At 39.6% G+C, this 22500-nt stretch overlaps 1 protein-coding gene across 1 annotated transcript in view; it reads left to right on the plus strand.

Annotated features, from left to right (window-relative positions):
* Positions 1-22369, plus strand: part of LOC107570928 (protein TASOR-like) — a gene marked incomplete at its 5' end in the record, with an annotated part of 27610 nt that extends 5241 nt beyond the window's left edge. The window contains 14 exons of the mRNA XM_016257212.1: positions 609-712; positions 781-853; positions 942-1019; positions 2100-2678; positions 4208-4569; positions 7111-7200; positions 8992-9118; positions 9847-10850; positions 12928-13050; positions 13180-13339; positions 13438-13546; positions 13674-13852; positions 17872-18027; positions 21003-22369. Coding sequence (XP_016112698.1) covers positions 609-712; positions 781-853; positions 942-1019; positions 2100-2678; positions 4208-4569; positions 7111-7200; positions 8992-9118; positions 9847-10850; positions 12928-13050; positions 13180-13339; positions 13438-13546; positions 13674-13852; positions 17872-18027; positions 21003-22099 — 4241 coding nt within the window. The remainder of the gene's footprint in view (positions 1-608; positions 713-780; positions 854-941; positions 1020-2099; positions 2679-4207; positions 4570-7110; positions 7201-8991; positions 9119-9846; positions 10851-12927; positions 13051-13179; positions 13340-13437; positions 13547-13673; positions 13853-17871; positions 18028-21002) is intronic.
* Between the last annotated feature and the right edge of the window lie 131 nt (positions 22370-22500).

Genomic DNA, 22500 nt, shown 5'->3' on the forward strand with positions numbered 1-22500 from the left:
ACAAGGAGTGGACTGAGGCTGGCGTCAGCGCATCAAGAGCCACTACGCACAGACGAATCCTAGACATGGGCTACAAATGTCGCATTCCTCGTGTCAAGCCACTCCTGAACCAGAGACAACGTCAGAAGCATCTTACCTGGGCTGTGGCTTGACACGAGGAATGCTACAAATGTCGCATTCCTCGTGTTAAGCCACAGCCCAGGTAAGATGCTTCTGACGTTGTCTCTGGTTCAGGAGTGGCTTGGCACAGACGAATCCTAGACATGGGCTACAAATGTCGCATTCCTCGTGTCAAGCCACTCCTGAACCAGAGACAACGTCAGAAGCATCTTACCTGGGCTGTGGAGAAAAAGAACTGGACTGTTGCTCAGTGGTCCAAAGTCCTCTTTTCAGATGAAAGTAAATTATGCATTTCATTTGGAAATCAAGGTCCCAGAGTCTGGAGGAAGAGTGGAGAGGCACAGTATCTGTATATTGTGATGTGTAGGTTTATGCATTTTGATTTTTATCGTTGTTTTGTTTATTAATGTAGGGATGTCAGTGCAGCATTGACTGCTTATAGAGAAGGATGATGGGATGTAAATAATGGCTCTGGTTTGTTATTGTAGTGTCCAAAAGTGGCATGTTCTGCAGTCTGTTTGACGTGGTGGAGAAAGACAAAGCTTTTCCGAGCTTGACAGCATTGCTGCAGAAACTGGAGGAGGAGGGTCTGGTGAGCATCAGTCCTGATTCATGTTTGTGCAGCTGTGTGCACATGAGCTGATTGTCTCTTCACTGCAGGTGCTGGTGAATATGGTGAAGGACAGAGGTTTCCTCTTCTTGCTTTCTGCCAGTCAAATGGCCAACTCAAGCGGTATGATCTAATGATGGTGAAATGCATGTGTAAAAGAAATTGATCTTCGAAATATCTGAATGAAATGTATTTTATTTTGATTTTACAGAGCGACAAGGTGGTTGGAAAATGTCCTCAATACAAGCACTTTTTATTTACCATGAGAAGCGTGACTTGTTAAAGATCTGTGAGTATTTGGAGAGATGCACAATATTAAATTGATGCGTTTTTTCTTAAAGCCAGAAACATATTTTATGCAAGCATGCAAACACAGATGTGAATGCTTGGCTAAGACATTGCAAGCACTTAGTCTCGCACTTAACCGATCTTGTGGTGAAAATAAATGTCATTACTCATGGGAGCGATTGTATTACCTTCAAATGTCTGTGCTATTAAACCGATGTTATCGTTCATGTAGCTAGTCGTAAGCGTACAGAGTTCATCTTACTTCAGCTAACTTGGTTTAACGAGGTTCTCTTCAAACTAATTTTGTGACGGTGGCAAAATTTCAGTAGTCAGTACCAGTAAGATTTCACGGTTCTTGATACCAAAGATTAAAAAAAACACCTTTTAACTGTTTAACTTGGTTTAACTTTTTACATTAATGAATAGCACTATTAAAAATAAACTGATAGAAAATTAATAGCACGTAAAAAAAATTAACAGTAACACTTTTACTGTTAAACTTTTAATAGCCTGAATGCCTATAATGCAATGCATTATATCTTTTCATGAATAATTGTAGCCAAAGTTAAAATGCATTATAATATTTGAAGGTTTATTTTTCATGTTTTAATGTGCTATACTTTCTAAAGGTGCAACAATGAATAGATAAGTGTTATAATGTATAATAACTGTGGTTACAGGTATTCATGAGATAATACAGTGCATTGCAAGGCATAATTAATGTGTTAAAACTGCTTTTATAGTGCATTAGGCTTTAAGTAAAGTGTTAACCAGTTAACTAACTGACTATAGCTTGAGACTATGCAAGGAAATAGTAATAATAAAGAACAGCAAGTTTTTAAACATTGTGATTTTGCATCTCAGTACTAATTCTGTTTGATTTTTATTCATCAAAATGGATTTTTAAGATTTGTGTTCATCTTAACTGACAGTGGCATTCAGAACACAGCATCATACAGAATCAAGCTGTCTTTGGTGACTGAAACATGCAAAGACACAGATACTTCAAGCAATCAAATCTTATTTTTGATCTTAATTTTATTATTTAGTAATGAAACTCTTAACGTTTGTCTTTATAAAGCATCAAATCCTTCTAAGAGCTGCAGACCTGTGTCATCACAGCATCACAGTCCCATCATGCCCCAGCATGATTCGTTCATCTCCGCTCTTCACTACACCCTCAACAAGGCTCGCGGTGACCCTCCTGCTGATCTCAGCGCCACCATAGAGCAGCAGGTTTACGACTACCTCACTAGCCTTCGTGAAGGCCAATCTCCGCAGCGCATCCGGACTGACTATGACCCCAAACTGGACGTCAGGGACAAGCTCTTTCCGGCACCCAGGCAGAAGACCAACTGGGAGAGCTTCGTGCGGCCCTACATCTACAAACCAGCCGTGTTTACTATGCTTCTGGAGAACGTGAAGAAGAAGGTGGAGGAGCTCCGGGTTCAGACTGAGAGAGCAGCCCCTCATAATGACCCGGTGAAAGTCAAAGAGCTGCTGAAGCTCATCCAGCTGAACAAGAAGAGCTCGAAGGGAAAGGCGGGAGATCCAGAGGCGTCGGGGGACACCTACACACTGAAGAGGAAGGTGGATCTCGTCACTCATGAAGGAAGCTCAAAACGCCAGAGAAATCAGCCCAACGAAGAACTAAGAGAAGGTGAGGAGAATGAAGCTTAAGGGCTGCAAGATGAATCGTATTTTAAGTATAATTGGTATCAAGCCTCTATAAGCTTTTAACGTTGTGGATGCCAGATTGAATGTAATTTGGAGTTTAGTGATCTCTATTGAGATATTTAGCTCAAATAAAAGTCTAAGGGGCCGTTCACACAAAATGTGTTTTTCCATTCCAGTGTGCAACTTTTCCATTGTCTTTCTATGAAAACGTGCACTAGACGGATGGGTATGACTGTTGCGATGGCGTGCGTCTCTTTTGCAACGTCGCGCACGTGAGCACTGTGTTTTTAAGATGCTGTGTGAAGTTAAAAGTATTTACATTTTTACACATCAATGTTCCAAAACTGTGGACCAATCAGAAGACCCCGAGGGCTGCGAGCTTTTGTTTACAGTAGCAAGTTGTCATGGCAACTGTTTTATTTGATGGCAACATGGAGGAGACATTCTTTTTTTCTCCCTTTTTTCAGTTGCATCACACAAAGGCACAATGCAAACAGGGAAAAGATGCACATCTCAAAGCATGCAAAACAGAACAACAACAAAAAAAGCTAAATTAATACAAACGTGTGTGTGTGTGTGTGTATGTGTATATATATATATATATATATATATATATATATATATATATATATAAATAACAGGATAAAAAAAAACATACATTAGGGCAGTTACATAAATTTGAAAAGCTTTAGAATGTTTATTGATTTTATAAGCTTCTTATTTTGTGATCTCATATTAGAAAGGGTTTCAAAAATATATTTTAAGATCAGTATTAAAAATTTAAAATATGATGGTTTCTTTTGAATTACTTTTGACTTGTGAATATAAAACTTTGCGAAGATAATTAACAGATTAATAATGTAAATGTTTATCAGAAAAATATGGGTTTTGATAACAAAGTAAAATATCATGAGGTTCTAAATTAAGGGCTTTGTTTAACTTTGTCTATTTTAAAGTCAAACCAAAATGAAATAGAAAAAGGGCAATAGAAAAATAAATTGTTAAATATCTTCAGCAGCTATATTACAAAAGGTACATTTATCATAAACACTATGAATATATCTGCTAACAACTCAGAGGAGACATTCTGCGTGGCACTTTTAAAAAAGAAAAACATTCCTGAGCTTTGCGTCTCACATTTTTAGACGTAAAGACGCATTCTGTGTGAACAGCCAGTCAGTTTTCTTTCACAGGCGTTTGCACTGTTTGCTGCTACTAAATCTTTGCAAATCATGCATATTGACTTCCGTTGTTCTTATGTATGAGGTACAATAATTCTGATGAAATGTAAAAAATGTAATGGCAATAACCATGATTAATAAACTTGATCATAAATTTTTAGCAAAATAACTGTGATTAACCATTTAACCTTTATCATGCAGCCCTAATGAAGATAATCTTGTAAAAATAGAGAGGAGATAAAGATACAGCTAAGTTTCTCAGTGCACTGGGTCTTGCTTTTAACGATGAGTTTGAATTGTGTAACATCATCTAGTGTCCTCTCTTCATCAGCGGATGAGAGACAGTCCTCTCCATCTCTAGCCAATGTTCTGAGCAGCGTCAGCCTTCAGGACACAGACCTGAGGAAGGACAAAACTCAGGGAGCGCTGAAGATCATGGAGATCCTGGACGGCTTTGGAAAGACGAGTCTTGACACAGACCTGCGCAGAGACAAGACCCATGGGGCGCTGGAGGTCATAAGGCTGATAGACAACATGACCAGAAGCGCCGCAGAGTCACCTGACGACACAGAGATGAAGGATGACACCGCTCTTTTGAACAGCATGGTAAGACTCGGCCTTCCGACTGACCGTGACATTGACTTAAGGAAGAGTTTTGTGGAGGATGAACCCGAGAGGACCGACTGTCTGGAGGTAGATCAGTGTGCTCAAACAACACTACATTTACACCTTCATAAACTGGACATTAGTAGGGCTGCACCCTAAATAGCTGACGAGAAGAGGCTTAGTCAGCAAAAATTTTAATAGTTGGTTAGTCGCAGAAATAAATAAAAGCGATCTGTGACAGACAGATGGTTAACGGCTGGTCCTTGTGTTAATTACAGTATATCGGGCAGGAAATCCAAACGTTTGACTATCATTCATATACCTCAAATATGGCTTATCATTTGATACTGAAATATATAAGTAGTAGCAACTTTACATGGTAATTTGCTCTAACGTTAAATAAATGTGCGCTATTAGCCACATAACCAAGTGTTTGTGCATGACATGGAGGTGCCGCCGCGAGCAACGGTGGAAACAACTTAAAATGCACTGTGAAAATGCATGTCATTTTTGCTCATACAGATAAGAGTAATACATCATTAGAAACTGTAAAGGGTCTACTTTTACTTGTGTGCACTCACAATATCAACAATAACGAAAACAAACGGGACACGCTTTCTGCCGTCTCGGTCTCCTTGTCACAAAAATGAACCCAAACTCAGCTTATAGGTTACTTGCCATAAAGACATGAGAAATAGATCTATAGAAAGCTTGAAATGTCCACTTTTAAACGAACCAATTCAAAGGGAAAACAACACTGACTCAGAAAACACTAGTTTATTAATGCATAATTAAAATATCTTTCTTTGTCATCATTGCCATTACTTGTGCTGGTGCTTCGTGTCAAACTTTGTGCTTGAGCTCAGAATATTAAAGTCCTTCCTAGTATATATTTAAGTAAATAAATTAATATAAATGTGTGAATAGTCGACTAATGGATTAAATACACCATTATTAGTCAACTAGAAAAAACTTTAGTTAGGGGCAGCCCTAATATTAAGCATTACTTGAACATGTACATTATGTTGTCATTCCAAACCTATGTGGCAATCTTTTTATCATATCTTAGAGAGAGATATTAAGATCTTGGGATGTTAAGAACAATATTGATGCTGCTTTTTTGTGCTTCATGAAAGCATACAGTGACCAGAGTCTGTCAAGCTTCAAAAATGACTGAAATAGTCCAATTTATGCATAATAAGGTTTTTTTTTTTTTTTTTTTAGATATATTTTAAGTAACGAACAGAACAGTTTTAAAACTTGAAGCTCTGAAAATCAGATATGGAGCTGTTGACCGCACTGGTTTTTGGTCACAAGATGCATGAAATCCAATGGTTTGGTGCACCATTTTTGTGGTTCGGACAAGTATTAGTCCATTCCAGAGATTTGGTTTTTCGGCGAAGGTTTATCAGCCATTTATGAAGCGCATTTTTAAAAAGAGTGCCCTGAAGATTCTCCAAAAATTCAGCCTTTGTGTTCCTCTGAAGAAAAAAAATCATACAGGTTTGGAATGACTTGAGCATGTAAATGTGAACAGAATTTATTTACTTTGGCTTTAAATAGCTTCATAACGTTGATGCAACAGGTATGTGACATGAATACATTGAAGGAGAGGTTAGTGTAGAAATTTAAGGATAAAGTCTGGGTTGAGAGGATTTCAAGAAATAGATGCCATTCTGCTAGTCTAATGTTCTAATGTTGACCAAATTGACCTATCGGTAAGCCCCTCCCCTCAAACGCAGCTGAGCCAATGGCAGTCGAGTATCAGCAGCACGGGGAGCGGAACTCGGACATCTGTAGGTTTCAGTGCCATAGAGAAACATTGGAAGATCTGAAGATTTCATCGGTTTGATGGTGTTTATGCTACAAACACGGCAAAACGATGTGTTTGGGGTACTTATAACACTGATTCCAGGTCTTCTGAGAGGATGGGCAATAGAATTTATTTTATTACATTTCCTAAACCCAAACAAAACAGAGCAAAATGTCCCTAAGCATTCAACCCCAATCCCAATGAAGACAAAAACATTCATTTTCTGAGTGTCATACTCTCGTTAAGTTACAATTTTCGTCTGCTCAAGCAGAACGTTAATGTCATCTTGTGCTTCAGCAAGGTATCTCTGGCTAAAACCAGCTAACGTTAAAGTTAGTGTGTCCATATAACATACCAACCTAAATACTTCTCACGTCATGTACATATTTGGTCAAAAACACATAAATAAAGGTCTACATTTCAGTGCCTCTCCATATTAAACGGGTTAAATGTAAATTAGTTTAATCCTACCCTGGATTCTTCTGGCTTCTCCCGCTTGCATTGAGATCTGTAAACCCTCACTTCCAAATTAATCTTGTTACCCACCATATTTATTCTAAAATCTTTTATATATCCCTCCATGGCATATTTAAGTCCCACTTGAATGGTGGTCCTTCTGTGTCCAAAATTTATCAAAAACATCTTGGGACAAGGTTTTCACACTGACAGCTGTCATAGTAAGCAACTCCGGTAGCAACAGTAACTAAGGGGGGCGGGGCTTACCGATAGGACAACTGCTTTCCCGAAGTGTCAGTTTGGGGCTAGTTTCCATTGTTTTGAGAAAAGCTGTTAGTTGAAGTGCTTGATTTTCACAGAAAAAGCGTGCAACAGACTACATAGAGAAGACTCGGGTGAAGAGAGGGAAGGTGGGTGAGAGTTTGCAGCAGAAAGGGAATCTCATGCAGGTGATGGGATGAGAAGTTACGTTGTGGCACTAAACAAATGCAAAAAGCTGTTATCATAACTTTATGACATCAGATATCTTCATAAATTTCTCTATTACACACTTGTGTGATACAATTCATATAAAGATGACTGTCTTGAATCACACACTCTGGCTATGTTTGGAATGGCATGCGTTGTGTATTTAATACCAGCTAAAATTGTATACATTGTAAGACTTGTTTTCGATCATATATCAAAGTATATCTTGTAAAATAAATATACAGTCATTTGCAAAACTTTTGTCAAGGAACACAAACTATGTACAGAACGCCCCAGCGCAGGCAGCCTTCAGTAAAGTAGTGTTCAGCAGGTCAGATTGCAGACTGAACCTCAGACTGGTCAGACCCGTGCCTGTCTGCAAGGACAAGGAGATGCTTTAAAATCTATTTAGCACTTCAAACTCAATGCCATAATTTTACAAAAACATCGTCTTGTGCTTTAGCTTGAAATCATCAGTCACGCTGTGCTCATAAAGCCAGAGAAGAGCTATATGAATGTGGCTAAACGTGACTAATGCACAACTGACAATCTGGAATACATAAACAGTCGAGTGAAGTGATGCAAATACTGAAAGATTCCACTTCTGTTATTCCATATATGTGACCCTGGAGCACAAAAGTCTCGAGTCGCTGGGGTATATTTGAAGCAATAGCCAACAATGCATTGTATGGGTCAAAATTATAGATTTTTCTTTTATGCCAAAAATCATTAGGATATTAAGTAAAGATCATGTTCCATGAAGATATTTGGTAAATTTCCTACCGTAAATATAGTAATATGCATTGCTAAGAACTTCATTTGGACAACTTTAAAGATGATTTTCTCAATATTTAGATTTTTTTGCACCCTCAGATTCCAGATTTTCAAATAGTTGTATCTCGGACAAATATTGTCCTATCCTAACAAACCATACATCAATGGAAAGCATATTTATTCAGATGTATAAATCTCAATTTCGAAAAATTTACCCTTATGACTGGTTTTGTGCTCTAGGGTCACATATAACAACCGTACGTTTGCAAAGGTGATATTGCTTTTATGCAATAATGCTGTAACTTGGGGAATATCCACTAATGGACAGACGAACAGCCTGGAACGTTAAGGAACGCTACATATCTTGAACCAAGTGGGGTTTTATTGGTAATGTGTAGATACATGCACAGAGACAGAACAGGAACAAGAGTCTTTCAATTATTATTACTATTATTATTATTATTTTACTTTGAGAAACAACTCAAAAGTAATTTCTCATTTTAATTAATACCTTTTTTAATTTTTATGTTTTCACTCTTGATCAAATGAGTCAAGAAGAGGTTCTGATTCAGGCCCACTGCATTGTGGGATACAGTCTTCCACACAGTGTGCTCTGGTTTTGGCAAATGTAGCAGATCGTCGAGTATTCCACATACTGTACTCGTCACAGAATACATTCGGTGTACTGCAGGAATAATACGAGTAGCATGCTGTTCCTTTCATAGCCATGGTTCTGCTGGTGAATGTAGAACAGTGAGCTGTTCTGTTTCTTCACCAGCAATTGAATTTAACGCGTTTACAGAACAAAACAGAGCAGATGAGTTAGAATACTTGAATAATACGACTGCACCTGATGTTTGCTCTTTACAGTTGCTCTTTATAGTTTTGCATCTAGTCAAATGTATTGTTTCTTTGTTTCTTTTTTGATAGTTTGTATTTCTTCAAGTCATTTGGTTTATAAAGTCCTGGTGGTGATTTTGATGTTTTTGCCGTTTCAGGAGGAGACCGCTGGTAGTTTGAGTAGTTTAGAAGCATTTAGCCCTTATTCAGATTCTGGAGGACAGCAGCGTGGCATTAACCTGCTCGGAGAAAAGACCATTCCATGGGTCCTGATACCCATCACAGGTAAACTCACTTAGCATGATGTGAAGAACAAGAGCAGTGCAAAATGTCTAATAATGACCTTGCACGCCAATATCAGCAAATAACACTGCCAAAAAATATATATATATATTTTTTTTTTTATTAGCATGCATATTACTAGCATATTGACTGTTTACAAAGCACATATTAATGCCTTATTCTGCATGACCATATTCTAGATCCCTTAACCTGACTCCATACCTAAACATAACTACTACAACATCTACCTTACTATCAATAAGCAGCAAATTAATAGTTTATTGAGGGAAAACTCTTAGTTAATGGTGAATTTGATCTGTATTCCCTAATCTAAAGTCTATATAAGTTCTACCATAATGAAATGCTAAAAGACTGTAAAGAGAAACTCAGCATTTTGAATTTGGAAGCTGCATTAACACATTTGATGGAGAATTGGAGGGAGTCTTAATTTGTGATCTCTGGAAATCAGAGTTGCCTTAATTTGGCGAGTTGAACACTAATTTAAGTTCAGTATTCTGTTATATGTGTTTATTATATATGTAATGCAACAAGGGGACACCCATAATAGTTTCCGGAGAATGAGCACTGCACCAAGATTGTCCTCATGTTTAAAAAAAACTGAAAAGTAAACCTCAGTAAATTAGTTTTTCATTTCATGCAAGTCAGTTTGTAGTGTATAAAAAAATATAATTTACTTTAAAGAATCTGGATTTTCTTAATTGCTTGCTTAGGTCTGAAAACGGAGAGATATTCCCAGAGACAGATGGACTATCCTGAAGATCCACGCTTCGTTCAGAACCCAACCGTGTCTACACATGCCACACCTGACACAAAGGACCTGTCCCCTCCCTACCAGCCAGACAGCAGCAGCACAGCGGTGGATCTGGATGTGCAGACGGCAGCAGAGGTTGAGGATGAAGAGCTCGTCGCTCCGGCTCTGAACACAGAGTGTCCTGCAGACGGCAGCAGCTTTGACCACATAGTCGATGAGCTCGTCTCTGGCTTCTCTAGTGAGGTGGAGCAGCTCTTGAGGGCCAAACGTATTTATTTTTCTTGCTCCAACACTCGAGGCTCACGAGAACCTCTCCAGACTCCAGCTGTGCCACTTTCCAATTACGTGTCAAACTACAACACTCCGTTTCCCATCAGTAACTACATCAGCTCTTTCCACGACAGCCTGATGATGTTCATAGACCCTCAGCATGTCAGTCGATACCACAGAGCTCAGGATGATGTGACTTCCTCCTCGTCTGCTGCAGAAGTTCCTTCAGATGTCCCTGATACATCCTCCAGCTTTAATCCGTGTGCTTCCTCGTCTTCAACCTCTAAACCCAGCAGCACCTTTGAATCATCTCTGAGACCATGTTCCCCTTCTAGTGCCCTGCCTGAGCCAATGCCTCCGCCACAACATCACTCAAGCTTACCCGACCCTGATCTCCAGCATCAGATGTGGGCACTGGAGCAGGACTCGGTGACCCAGAAGACACGGGAAGCCAACATCCCTCATGATGAGATGAATGGGAGTCTGGTTGCTGAGACTACGGGAGCTGTGGAGGGTCAAACGGACGCCTCGATGGGACACACTCATTCTGCCATCAGCAGTATCATCGATCAGCTGCAGCCCGAAGTGATCAGTAACCTGGTGGAGATCATCAAAGGAGTTCAGAAGAACATCGTCTACTTCTACATCCATTCCACGGATGAGGAGGAGAGTGACGTCTGCTGGGAGATTAAGGTACATCTAGTGCTGCAGACTGTCAGTCCAAATCCGATTTTTGTGCATGTCCGATTGGAATCCGATCATAGTTAGCAAGTGTGAACCGATTTTTACAAATCTGTTTCAAGCTACATTCATATGTGGTTTGAAATTCCATTGAAAACACGTTTCTGGAAATCCGTTTCAGTCTGACTGCTCAGATCGCTCGGATTTTGCACAGCTTTTTCACATTCCCATGCCACGTAAATTGTAAACACGTCAGACGTTAGCTGTGTCCGAAATCACTCACTCGTTCACTGATCCCTATATAGTGCACTATATCACTAGGTAGTAGGGGTTGCACCGACTAGTCGACTTCAATGCTCTGCCATGATGCTTTAAGCTTGACGTCGCTGGTCCTAAAGAGGGCACAACAGGATAATAAATCTTTGAAGGACTTCCACATTTACGCTCCGTTTCCTGACAGTTCAAATGACAAATAAATGCATACTCTGAAAGCGCTCCACAAGACACGCAATCGCTCTCACTAATGCATTCATATTAATGTAATCTTTACTGTGCTACTTTATCTGTATCTGATTTAGAACAAGCAGAAATCTGTGAGAAATATAACGACTTAAAGACAAAAGAACTGCTAAAAAAAAGCTGTTATAGGAGCAATAGCCATGTGGGCAGCGCTGTCTCCAGACTTATTTGTTCATTAATGACGTCATCAGCGACTTTCATCGCATAAAAATCGACTTTTAAAAAAAATCAGAAGTCGTTCAACCCCTACTAGGTAGTGTGTGTGTATATATATATATATATATATATATATATATCTCTCAAGACTTGTCTTATATCGTTATCAATATCTATTCGAGACTTGTCATTTGCACTTATATATTGTTGCTCTTTTGTTAGTTTTGACTGCTTTTATTGTCCTCATTTGTAAGTCGCTTTGGATAAAAGCATCTGCTAAATGACTAAATGTAAATGTAAATATCAGAAAAGAGTGAAGTGAGCGAATTGGAGAGCTGGAGCTGTCGCAGAAACATCTTTAGCACATATGTACTTATATGTACCTTATTTTAGAAAATAATATTAATAACAATAACACTCACAATGACATGATGAATACACTACCTTCAGGTGATTAATGAATGCTTTTTTTTAAATCATCCACCAAAATTATCATCACATCTCTATAATTTTTTGTAAGCCAACAATTCCACTTCAGTAAATTAGTAAAACAGTAAACTGAGTAAATGACTGAATAATACACTTTAATATTAATAATGCATGAAATAAAAGTTAAAGCAGAAATAAGCATGTAAACTCGCTCTCTCTTCCAGCTCGTCAGTCCTGTACTATATAGGGGATAGGGAGCGATTTCGGACACCGCTGTTGTTTGTAGAAAACATGCTGAAGGTCTTTGCAGAAACAAGGTTGTGCTGTTGTGAAGTGCAAGTCAAGCAGAAAAAGGCAGTATATGACTGGTCTACACACCTCTTTGAGTTTTGCAGCACAGAATAAAGCCATGCATTCCCACTTCTGCCGCTGCCTCATCAGATGTAATATAATCCAGCGCAACGGCAACATGTGGTAACAACATCTGTATCGCAAACTGTATTGCTGTCATTGTTGTTTTCAGTGTAAACATACCAACACAACGTCACTGCTATAAAAACCAATGCAGATATTCAGTAAAACGAAACATTGGACACGCAAATCGGATCTGAACAGTTGGGATACACCGTGTGGACAGTCAATCATTTCGATCGAATTCCAATCAGATATGCACAAAAATCTGAGGTGGACTGACAGCGTGAACAAGGCTTTTATATACTAGGTATAAATGTGTTTCTAATGCATATCCATGGCACAATTTATGAAAATATCCCACACTATTAGAAATTCAGACCCTCTTTACACCTCTATTTAGTGCTGGGATCAGATGTTAGTCGCAGGTGTCAAAATGGCAGAAATGTTTCGCTGACTTGAACAGATGTGCTAAATTAATTGAGTTGGAGAATATAATGGTTATTTGTCCAACTGCAGTTGCCCAGAGATCTGGAGACTTACTCAGCTTGTACCGTTTTGACATTCGTCACAGGAATATTTGAAAAAGTTGGGGGATTTGGAGTGTAATCCTCATGGTTTCCTTGAGAAAAGCGGTAGTCTAGACAAACTGCTGGTCATCATTCAGAATATGGACATCGCCACACAGGTTCACAAGGTAAGCCAGAGCTCAGTATTTCGATTTGACTCGTCAGATATATCATTGAAAAGTATGTTGATTCCTTTTCAATTTTGGAACCAGTTCCATCAGCTGGAAGACACTAGATGTTGTGTTTTCTACCCATAGATACCTTCTCTGGTTTTCTTGAAGAAGCATCCGTCTGTGAGCTTTGCTGGCGTAGACAACCTGAGTGACATCCAGAACCACACCTACAACGAGCTCTTTCAGTCCGGAGGCTTCATCGTCTCAGACGAGCAGGTCCTGAACCCAGCGGTCATCACGGCAGGTAATGCAGTTTCACATTTATTAATGTGTTATTGACGTTTAGATTTATTTTATATCAACTCAACCCACGTTTCAGCAAAGTGTTTTTTCTTTTTTTAGAGAAACTTCAAGATATCCTTGAGTACATTGAGCAGCTCAACTGTCCTCAGAGCCCCTGGAGGTGGAGGGTGCACTTCAAATCACACAAGAAACTCCGAGAGCACCGCAGGTTTGACACTAAACCACAACCCTTCAGACTTCACTTTTTATCAAGTGGTGACACAGAGTAGAAACTGGGTGGAATCGTTTTCTTCACGATTGACTGCACTGTAAGAACGGTGTTGTTTGTTTTCCAGGCTCAAACCTGATGCTTTGAACCTATTCGAGATCCTCAATGAATATGAGAAGAGACACATCGTTGAGATCCTGTCGTACCACGACTGTGACACTCCGTCACGTCAAGCGCCTGACCTTGACTGTCTAGTGGATCTGCAAGCCAGATTCATCAAACAGCGACACCTGATATTTCTGACAGGTGATCTTAAACCCAAATCATTACACAGGTGTTGTCTCTTTACAGCTGCATGTGCATTCTGAGTAGACAGTGTGACCACACCGCGCTGGCAGAGTGTCATAGGCGATGAAGGGCTAAACCGACACAAAAGCCAGTTTTGCACATGTGAGAGTTGGCACATTGGGACACAAGTGAAGTGAAAGGCTTGGTTTACAGAAGAAATACAGTTAGCACCCAAATGTTTGGCTATATTACCAATATGGTAACATTTTGACTTTGTGCAGAATGACACAGTGTGCCTATAAATTTAGATCAAGCTGGCACTTTTTTCCTTTTTTCCCCAGTATTTCATCTTCCTTGCTTTCGCAATCAGAGTGTTAATCAAGTGTGCTACTCCACCGATTCAGAGGATATTTTTGATTTAAGTTCCTTTTTTTGTAAAAGGAAAATTGCAAAGATCTCAGGAAACGGCAACAAATCTTTATAAAGAAATGTGATCAATTGAAATGTGAGCTACTCTCGCTCTCATCCCTCCACCTAAATAACAGGCAAACAAAGAATGGAGCACTTGCCAAGAAAGGGTGGGTGCAGAAGAAGGCTCGAATGAAGTCCTCAGTTAATAAATACTGCGTGACAGTGGTCACAGTTTTATGTTCTCCTAGGGAACGATTCTTGCTTCAGGTTCCAGAGGTTCCCATAGTTCTGATCATAGATGAGCCCCCAGTTTTTAGATTATCCCAATCTAGTGTGGCCTTTGTATCTTAGACGTTTAACCCTGTGATTATTCAGGGTAAGTATAGTCAAATCTAGCCTAAACCTTACAAGGTACAGGCTTCAGGAATAATGTAGAAGACTTTCTTGTGGTTGTTCTTGTTTGAGGCTCAGTTTGTAGTTATAAGTAAAGTAGTTATAAGCAATCATATCAATAAAATCACTTATTTTATTGGTTACAATACAAAGCAGTTAATGCAAAATTTAACTTTTCACACCTTTTGTTCATTTCATCCTGTTCTACATTATAAACAAAGTCAAGTACATTTGTTTAAACTCTACGTCAGTATCATTTTATGTTTTTCAGGTTCTTTCAAATCACATGGCAACCAAACATTGTTATATTCAAACATATATGGCGTTATAACTTAAAAAGCAAGCAAAATGAAATTTCTTTGTAAATAGCAGTATCAATATCAAATCAATAGTGTAACCATCCCAGTGAACTTTTTCTGGTCGTGAATCACAAATTAATTTAGGGGAGGGTCCCTCAACTGAAAACGACACATAACACAGTAGTGCATTACAAAATGTTTATATAAATAAAGGCAATCCACAGATCATTACGGCATGGTGTATGAAAAATAGTCAAAGTATTTTTGACTACAAAACAAACCGGGATGATCCTGGAGTCAGGATCATCCATAAAGGAAACTCTATAATTTACCGGACCTAATTTCTTTTTAATGACTGCTGGACCTTTCCATTTAGGTGACAATTTTGCCATGAAACCGTCATCTGATTTAGATAAGGGATGGGTACGAATCCAAACTACTTCTCCAACTTGAAATTCACATGACTTGTGTCTTTGGTCGTAGTACTTCTTTTGTTTGACTTGAGCTCGTTCCACATTTTCCCTTACTATGTCAATAAGCAGTTTTTGACGGTCTAAGGTAGGATAAACAGGATTTTCAGGACTGGGAAGTTTTTGGAGGGCTCTCTCCATTGGCCCTTTCAGTTTACGGCCAAGAGCTATCTCTGCAGGTGAAAATCCTGTACTCTCATGCCACGCTGAGTTTATAGCGAATCGGAATTCCGACAGCCATCTGTCCCAATGCTTATGTTGTTCTCCTACATATGAAGCAATCATGGGTTTTAAATTCCTGTTGACTCTCTCCGTCAAATTAGTTTGCGGATGATATGCAGTGGTAAGTTTCTGTATTACCCCCCATTGTTTGCATAAAAGGTCAAGAAGGTGAGAGGTGAACTGTGTACCTCTATCAGAAACGAGATACGCCGGTGTTCCCCATCTCGTGAAAATTTCCTCCACCAGAATTCTTGCAATGAGTGGTGCTTTAGCAGTTCTCATTGGGAATAGCTCTACCCACTTGGTAAAATAATCTACCACAACAAGTAGATATTCATTCTGCTTGGGGCTTCGGGGAAAAGGTCCCATAATGTCCACACCTAGCATATATCCTGGTTCAACGACAGGAGTGCTTTGTAACTGTCCAGGAGCCTTAGTAGTAGAAGCTTTGTACTTTTGACATGACTGGCATTCCTTACAGTACTTCCACACATCATTTCGAATACTAGGCCAGTATACAGAGTCTAGTAGCCTAAGTAAGGTTTTCATCTTCCCTAAATGACCACTGAGAGGATTGTCATGTGCATACTGTAAAAATACCTGTCTAAAAGCATTGGGGATGACTAACTGCACTTTCTGGCCCTTTTGACCATCTGGAACACTCCGAAAAAGAAATCCATTCTCCATCACATAATGAACTCTCATCACATCTTTGGTAGACTGCTCTCCGACTTTGATGGCTAACTCTTGGATTTCTGGATCATTATTCTGTTCCATAGCTATTTGTGAGAGATCCACTGGTACATTGCATGGTAGAGACATAGGTTCAGTGGCGATACTGATGAGTAGGGTATCTGGTGTGCAGTCGAGACCCCTTGATAAAACATCAGGAACAACGTTGCACTGTCCTTTTCGATACCTTACAGTGAAATGGAAACCTTGCAGCCTTATGGTCCAACGAATCAGACGAGAAGAAGGTTTAGGGTGTTGAAATGCCCATGTCAAAGCATTGTGGTCAGTAATGACTTCAAATATTCTTCCTTCCAGATACTGCCTCCATTTTTCTACTGCCCATACAACTGCTAAACATTCTTTTTCTGATACAGAGTAGTATCTTTCAGCACCTCTCAACAAACGTGATGTAAAAGCAACAACATGCTCTTCCCCTTCAATATCCTGGGTAAGGACTGCTCCAAGTCCGATATCGCTTGCGTCCGTTTGAACTTTAAAGACCCTGTTAAAATCGGGAGCTAATCGATTGACCCAAGTCCTTAACCATCAGCTCCATCTGTTGCTTGACTCTTCCACATTCATGTCGGACATGATAAGCCATCTTTTCTTCCAATTTTTTACACTGCACATCAAACGCATCAAAAGAAACTTTAGGTAGGGAGGCATATCAAGATCATTACACTGAAATGTTGGATCCGTGGCCAGGCAACTCCTCGGATCTCAATCCCATAGAGTACCTGTGGTCAGTCCTCAAAAGGCGAGTGGACAAGCAGAAGCCCACAAATTGTGATCAACTCTGAGAACTAATTAGGCAAGAATGGATCGCCATCAGTCAGGATTTGGCCCAGAAGCTAATATCCAACATGCCAGAGCCAATTGCAGAGGTTATGAAGAACAAGGGTCAACACTAAATATTGACTCATTATATTTTTTGCCAATAAAAGCCTTTATAACTTATATGCTTATCATTGTTTTTCAGTATACCATAGAAACATGTGAAAAAATAATATACAAATACTGAAGCAGCAAACTTTGCGAAACACAAAATTTATGTCACTGCCAAAACCTTTGGCCATGACTGTACAATGCTTGCTGTAATCAACAAGTCCCAGGGAATAACAGTGAGACAGGAGACTCTGTAGAGGGTCGTTTCTCAAAGCTTTTAGCCTCAGTCAGTCTGGAAATAACACACAGTAAGTGACACTGTTCAGAGTTAGGAAAGGTAGAGAGAAAGACACAAAACAAGCTGCAACAATGCACCACAATTTAGAATACGTAGAGCATGTTTGTATGGCAAAGGCTCTGCGTTTTAAGATCGCAAGGTTCAAATTCTGTGCTAGGAACCAGATGCTGTCTGCACTTTCCTTTATTTACAGATTTTTTTAATACTGTTTTTATCAATTATGTTATTTAACAGTAAATTCCTAAGTGTTTTATGATTATGGAATTACTTGACGTATGATGAATGCTTATGGCTAAAGTAATGTTTTTTTTAAATCCCATCCAACAGGCTGCCAGTTTGAGATGTTTCCCCACTACTCCAGCAGTGGCATCGTTATTGCCAACGTTGATGACATAAAGTTTATAATAAGCAGTTTAGCTGGTGGAGGACATGTGGACAGCGCTCCATCAGCAGAGACTTACGCCACTCCTGCTCCAGCGTCATGTAAGTGATTTCTGTGCTAAAACCATCTGACAGCATCCCAAACTACACGTCTTGCTCTCACTGTGACTGTTCCCAGTCGATCATCCTGAATGATCTTTATCATTCATCATTGAGGAGAGGCAGAGAAAAACATGTAATGTCCATGAACTGCTGAACAATCAGAATGGAAAATAACAGGACAAAATGGTGTTTGCTAAAAGAGTACAAAAAACAGGTTCTCAAACACGCAGTGGCATTGTGCCATGATAATAACAGCCAAAGTAAGAGATGAGGCTGAGGACAGGGGAGACTGTAAACGCAAGCGAAGGTCATGTTGTGCTTTGTAAAGCCTTTTCATCTCATGGGTGGACGAACATGGATCAAACACCCAATAGAAATAATCTGTTTGCCTTTGGGATCAACAGGTCTTTTGTGTGCTTCACCTCTGAATATAACCATCTACTGGAACCAGGCTCCAAAATCAATATATAGTGGGGGTTTTATACACTTGGCAATGAATGTCAAATTTTAAGTACCTTGAAACAATACAAAATATTTTTACCAAATATAAATTTTTATGTCCTAATAATAATGGGAATAATTGCAGATTTTTTTCATACGAGATCAGGCATCAGCACCTGTCACAAAAATGTGAAGACATTTCCTATTCCTGATATATAATATATATTTCCTAATATATTAATTTTGGTAATGTAAGAAGTTCTGGATAAAAAAAGGCATCCTAGATATATTTGTGGTGATAAACAGATGTATAATGTATAAAATGTAATATTTTCTCTAGTAGATTGATTTATTTGAATTGCGCTCTACACTTGGGGCATTTGCAGACCTTTAGATTATTTGCTTTGTTCCAAACAGGGACTTAGATTATATTGGCATTTTTTCCTTGGTTTGGTTCACTTTTCACAAGACAACGATTCAAAGTGTACCAAACTGTGTTTAAGCAAGTAAAACTGGTCCGAGTGCAGCTGTTTGTGTCTAGGAATTCTGCTCATAGCTGATAAATGATATTTTACATGCATATATCTCAAGACAGCATTGTTGCAGTGGGTCAGATTGCTGGACCAGCACAAGTGGAGCACTACAGGGTCCAGCGGTCTGGCACCACCTTGTTCAGTCAGTCTCCGGATGATTATGTTGATGTGGATCTGAGCGTTGGGGGTAACGCAAGTTACATAATCGGATTACTTTTCTCAAGTAACTAGTAAAGTAATGCATTACTTTTAAATTTACAACTAAATATCTGTTACTTTTTCAAATAAGTAATGCAAGTTACTTTGTTTTCCCATGTATTCACTGACTGCTCTCCTGTCCCTATGATGAGAGAAACTGAGAGGCAGAGGCGCTTCCTTCAGTCTGACGCTTATTCATTTCACTTTTGGTGTGAAAGGGCTTTTACAGTTGCCAAAAATTTAACTTTTGGGGGTTTTGTTTGTAAAAATAAATAAGCAAGCCCAGCCCAGATGATAAAAAGTAACACAAAAGTAATGTAATGCATTACTTTCTGTAAAAAGTAACTAAGTAATGCAGTTAGTTTTATGGAGTAATGCAATATTGTAAAACATTACATTTAAAAGCAACTTTCAGAAATACTCAAAATGAGCCAGGTGTGAAAACGGCCTAAAAATATTTTACAAACCATCCATTATGCTGCAATTCCAAGTGTGTGTGTGTGCGTGCGTGTGTGTTTGTGTGTGTGCTTGTATGTGTGCGCGCGCGTGCGTGCGTGCGTGTGTGCGCGTCTTTGTGTGTGTGTGTCTTTGTGTGCGTGTGTTAGTGTGCGTGTGTTGTGTGTGTGTTGTGTGTGTGTGTGTTAGCGTGTGTGTGTGTGTGTGTGTGTGTGTTTGTGTGTGTGTGTGTGCGTGTGTTTTACTTAATTTTTGCAGGTGTAAAGACTGTTTTTAAGACGTATAGCATTCTGTAAACTTTTACATCTAATTTGAATCTTCAAACAACAAAGTAAAAGAAAAGCTCCTGTTTTAATGTGTAAATACAGAAATGTTTTCTGTTTGGAACCATAACTTTTTAACTGTTACATTCAAAAATCACATAATTGTAAATACCAGCAGAACTGATGCCAAGTCTTAGGACAGTACAATACATTTGAATACAGCTCTTTTATAATGAATGTGTGTTCAACATGAATTCAGATTCATTTTGTGGGGCATAGAGACATTATAATCATAGCCAACATTTAATTTTTTGTAATTCAGAATCTGAATTTTATTTATTTTGTCCACCAGCATGAAGGTAGCTATTTTGTTGCCATTTTAGACCAATTGTTACTCCACTTGACATAAAATGTTTCAGTCTTTTTGAAAATCTCCAATGAAAGTCTATTGAATCTATTGAAAATGTCATTTTTCTTTCCTTGTAAAAAAGATGCACAAAGGCAGCTTGAATATGGAGATTATAGACCTATTTCTGTGCTCAAAATTCACTTGGTCTAACTGTAAGGCTGTATCTATGGTGTTTTACTGGATGGTTCACCCAAAAAATTAAAATTCTGTCATCAGGTTGTTTCAAACTAGTATGATTTTCTTTCTTGCTTGTTTGGAGCCTGTTGGCTGTTCGAAGGAGTCTTAATAGGAACTATGAGTTTATGGAGTTGATTTCCATTAATCACCGTTTGTACACCGTAATGATTCTTCTCTTCAGTGACCCTGTGAGGATTCTTAGGATTCAGGATTTTACCGAACGAGTGATGACTTATAGGGATGTCTATACTTGCACAGACAATGTATTCTGTTTGAACGATGCTTGAATTACTGGAGATGTAGATGAGGAACGATTAATGAGAGAACTGGGACAATTTTGGGTGCCTCAATAGACAGAGGTGCAAAACCTCTTGTGGAATTTGTAAAACTGCTTTTGATCCAAAGATTTCAATTCAGTTACCAAATATCAGAATCTGGTAACTGCTATGTATTGTTTCTGTTGATTTGAAGTTGTGAACCTCTCTCTTGTCTCTGTAGTGAGAGACGATAGCATGTCCTTGGACTCGGACCTGGGTTCTCCAGATCACAGTGTCTCTGTCACAACTGAGACGAGCCACCCGTCTGCACTCGGGACGGATCCGTGCCCGCCGCTCTCTGAACCTTCTCTCCGAGACCAAGCGATTGCAATTCCTGTGCTCACAACAACCAGCCAGATGCCAAAAGAATTAGACTTTGTAGCTCTCAGTGAAGCGATTTCTCAGTTCAAGGCTTCCAAGATGCTGTCCAAGTCTGACGCCGGTGAAACTCTACAAACGGCTTTTGGAGTTGATCCTCACCAGAGCTTCCTCAGTCACAGCGATCTGTCAGATTCCTATCCTCAGTACTCCTCGGAAAACCACAGTCTGTCAGCTACTCCACCTGAGACTCCAGTCTCTTGTACGTCAATCAAAACGGAGTCAGCGGTCACAACAACAGCTGGGGCTCCACTGAGCAGTTCTTCTGCAGTCGGAGCCAGTCGTGAAGTGGTCCACTATGGAGAAAAGGACACATCTGCAGCTGTGCCTAAAAACACCGGCAATATAGTGAATACTTCTAAAGCTTGGGAGCAATCGAGCACAAGCTCCGCAGACACTCGGTCAGGCACGACTAATGCTGGGAGTGGTCAAACGTCCAATGAAAACGGAGGTTCAGAGAAGCCTGCAGTGGACCGTGCGAGTTCCTCTGAACCAGCGGTCAGTGGTTTCCTTCCCAGACACGGCATGGACTGTTTTTATCCAGCGCTGCAGGGCAGCGGCCTCATGTTGGCTCCGCACGGTTCCCTGGGTCTGAGCGGCCCTAGACTCATATCTCACAATGGTGCTATTGGACTTGCACATCCTCTCCTGAACTGCACCGTTTCCAACAGCCTGGGAGTTGTGGCACCTCCGGTCTTGAGAGGATTCCTCCCGAATCCTAGCGTGCAGATGTCGTGGAACAATTTAGTTCAAGGTTCGGCATCGGGGCTGTGGGGTGCTGGCTACGGCATGGATGTGCAGCAGATCCACAGGTCTCCATTCATCCAGAGCTGGCAGGGAAATCCTGCGTTCCAGGGGGACAGCTATTGTCCCAATAGAGGAGGATTTGGTGGCTGGTGAGCCAGTAATGTGTTTATAGTTTTCAAACTCATGTTTACAACTCCGTCTCAGTGCAACTTTTGTATAATAGTAGAGAAATTAAACATGTCTAGGTTTTCACCGAAAGTGAATTAAAAAAAAAAAGGGATTAATTTCATATTTTCCAGAGAACATTATATTTTTATTTTGCATGTTGGTCAGACTGATAATGTTGGTTATTTTCCCCTTGTGAAAAAGCTCAAGGCCTTGGTTTTAATATTATTTTTATAAAGCCGATAATATACATTAAACAAGTTTCAAACTAGTCTTTGTAACCGAGTGTGTCTATTTTGAGATGTTTGGTTAACAAGATGCTGTGATCGAGTAATGTTGGACATATGTGACCCTGGACCACAAAACCAGTCATAAGGGTAAATTTTTCG

This window comes from Sinocyclocheilus grahami, unplaced genomic scaffold, assembly GCF_001515645.1.
Source record: "Sinocyclocheilus grahami isolate Dianchi unplaced genomic scaffold, SAMN03320097.WGS_v1.1 scaffold1523.1, whole genome shotgun sequence".
In the NCBI taxonomy this organism is placed as follows: Eukaryota; Metazoa; Chordata; class Actinopteri; order Cypriniformes; family Cyprinidae; genus Sinocyclocheilus; species Sinocyclocheilus grahami.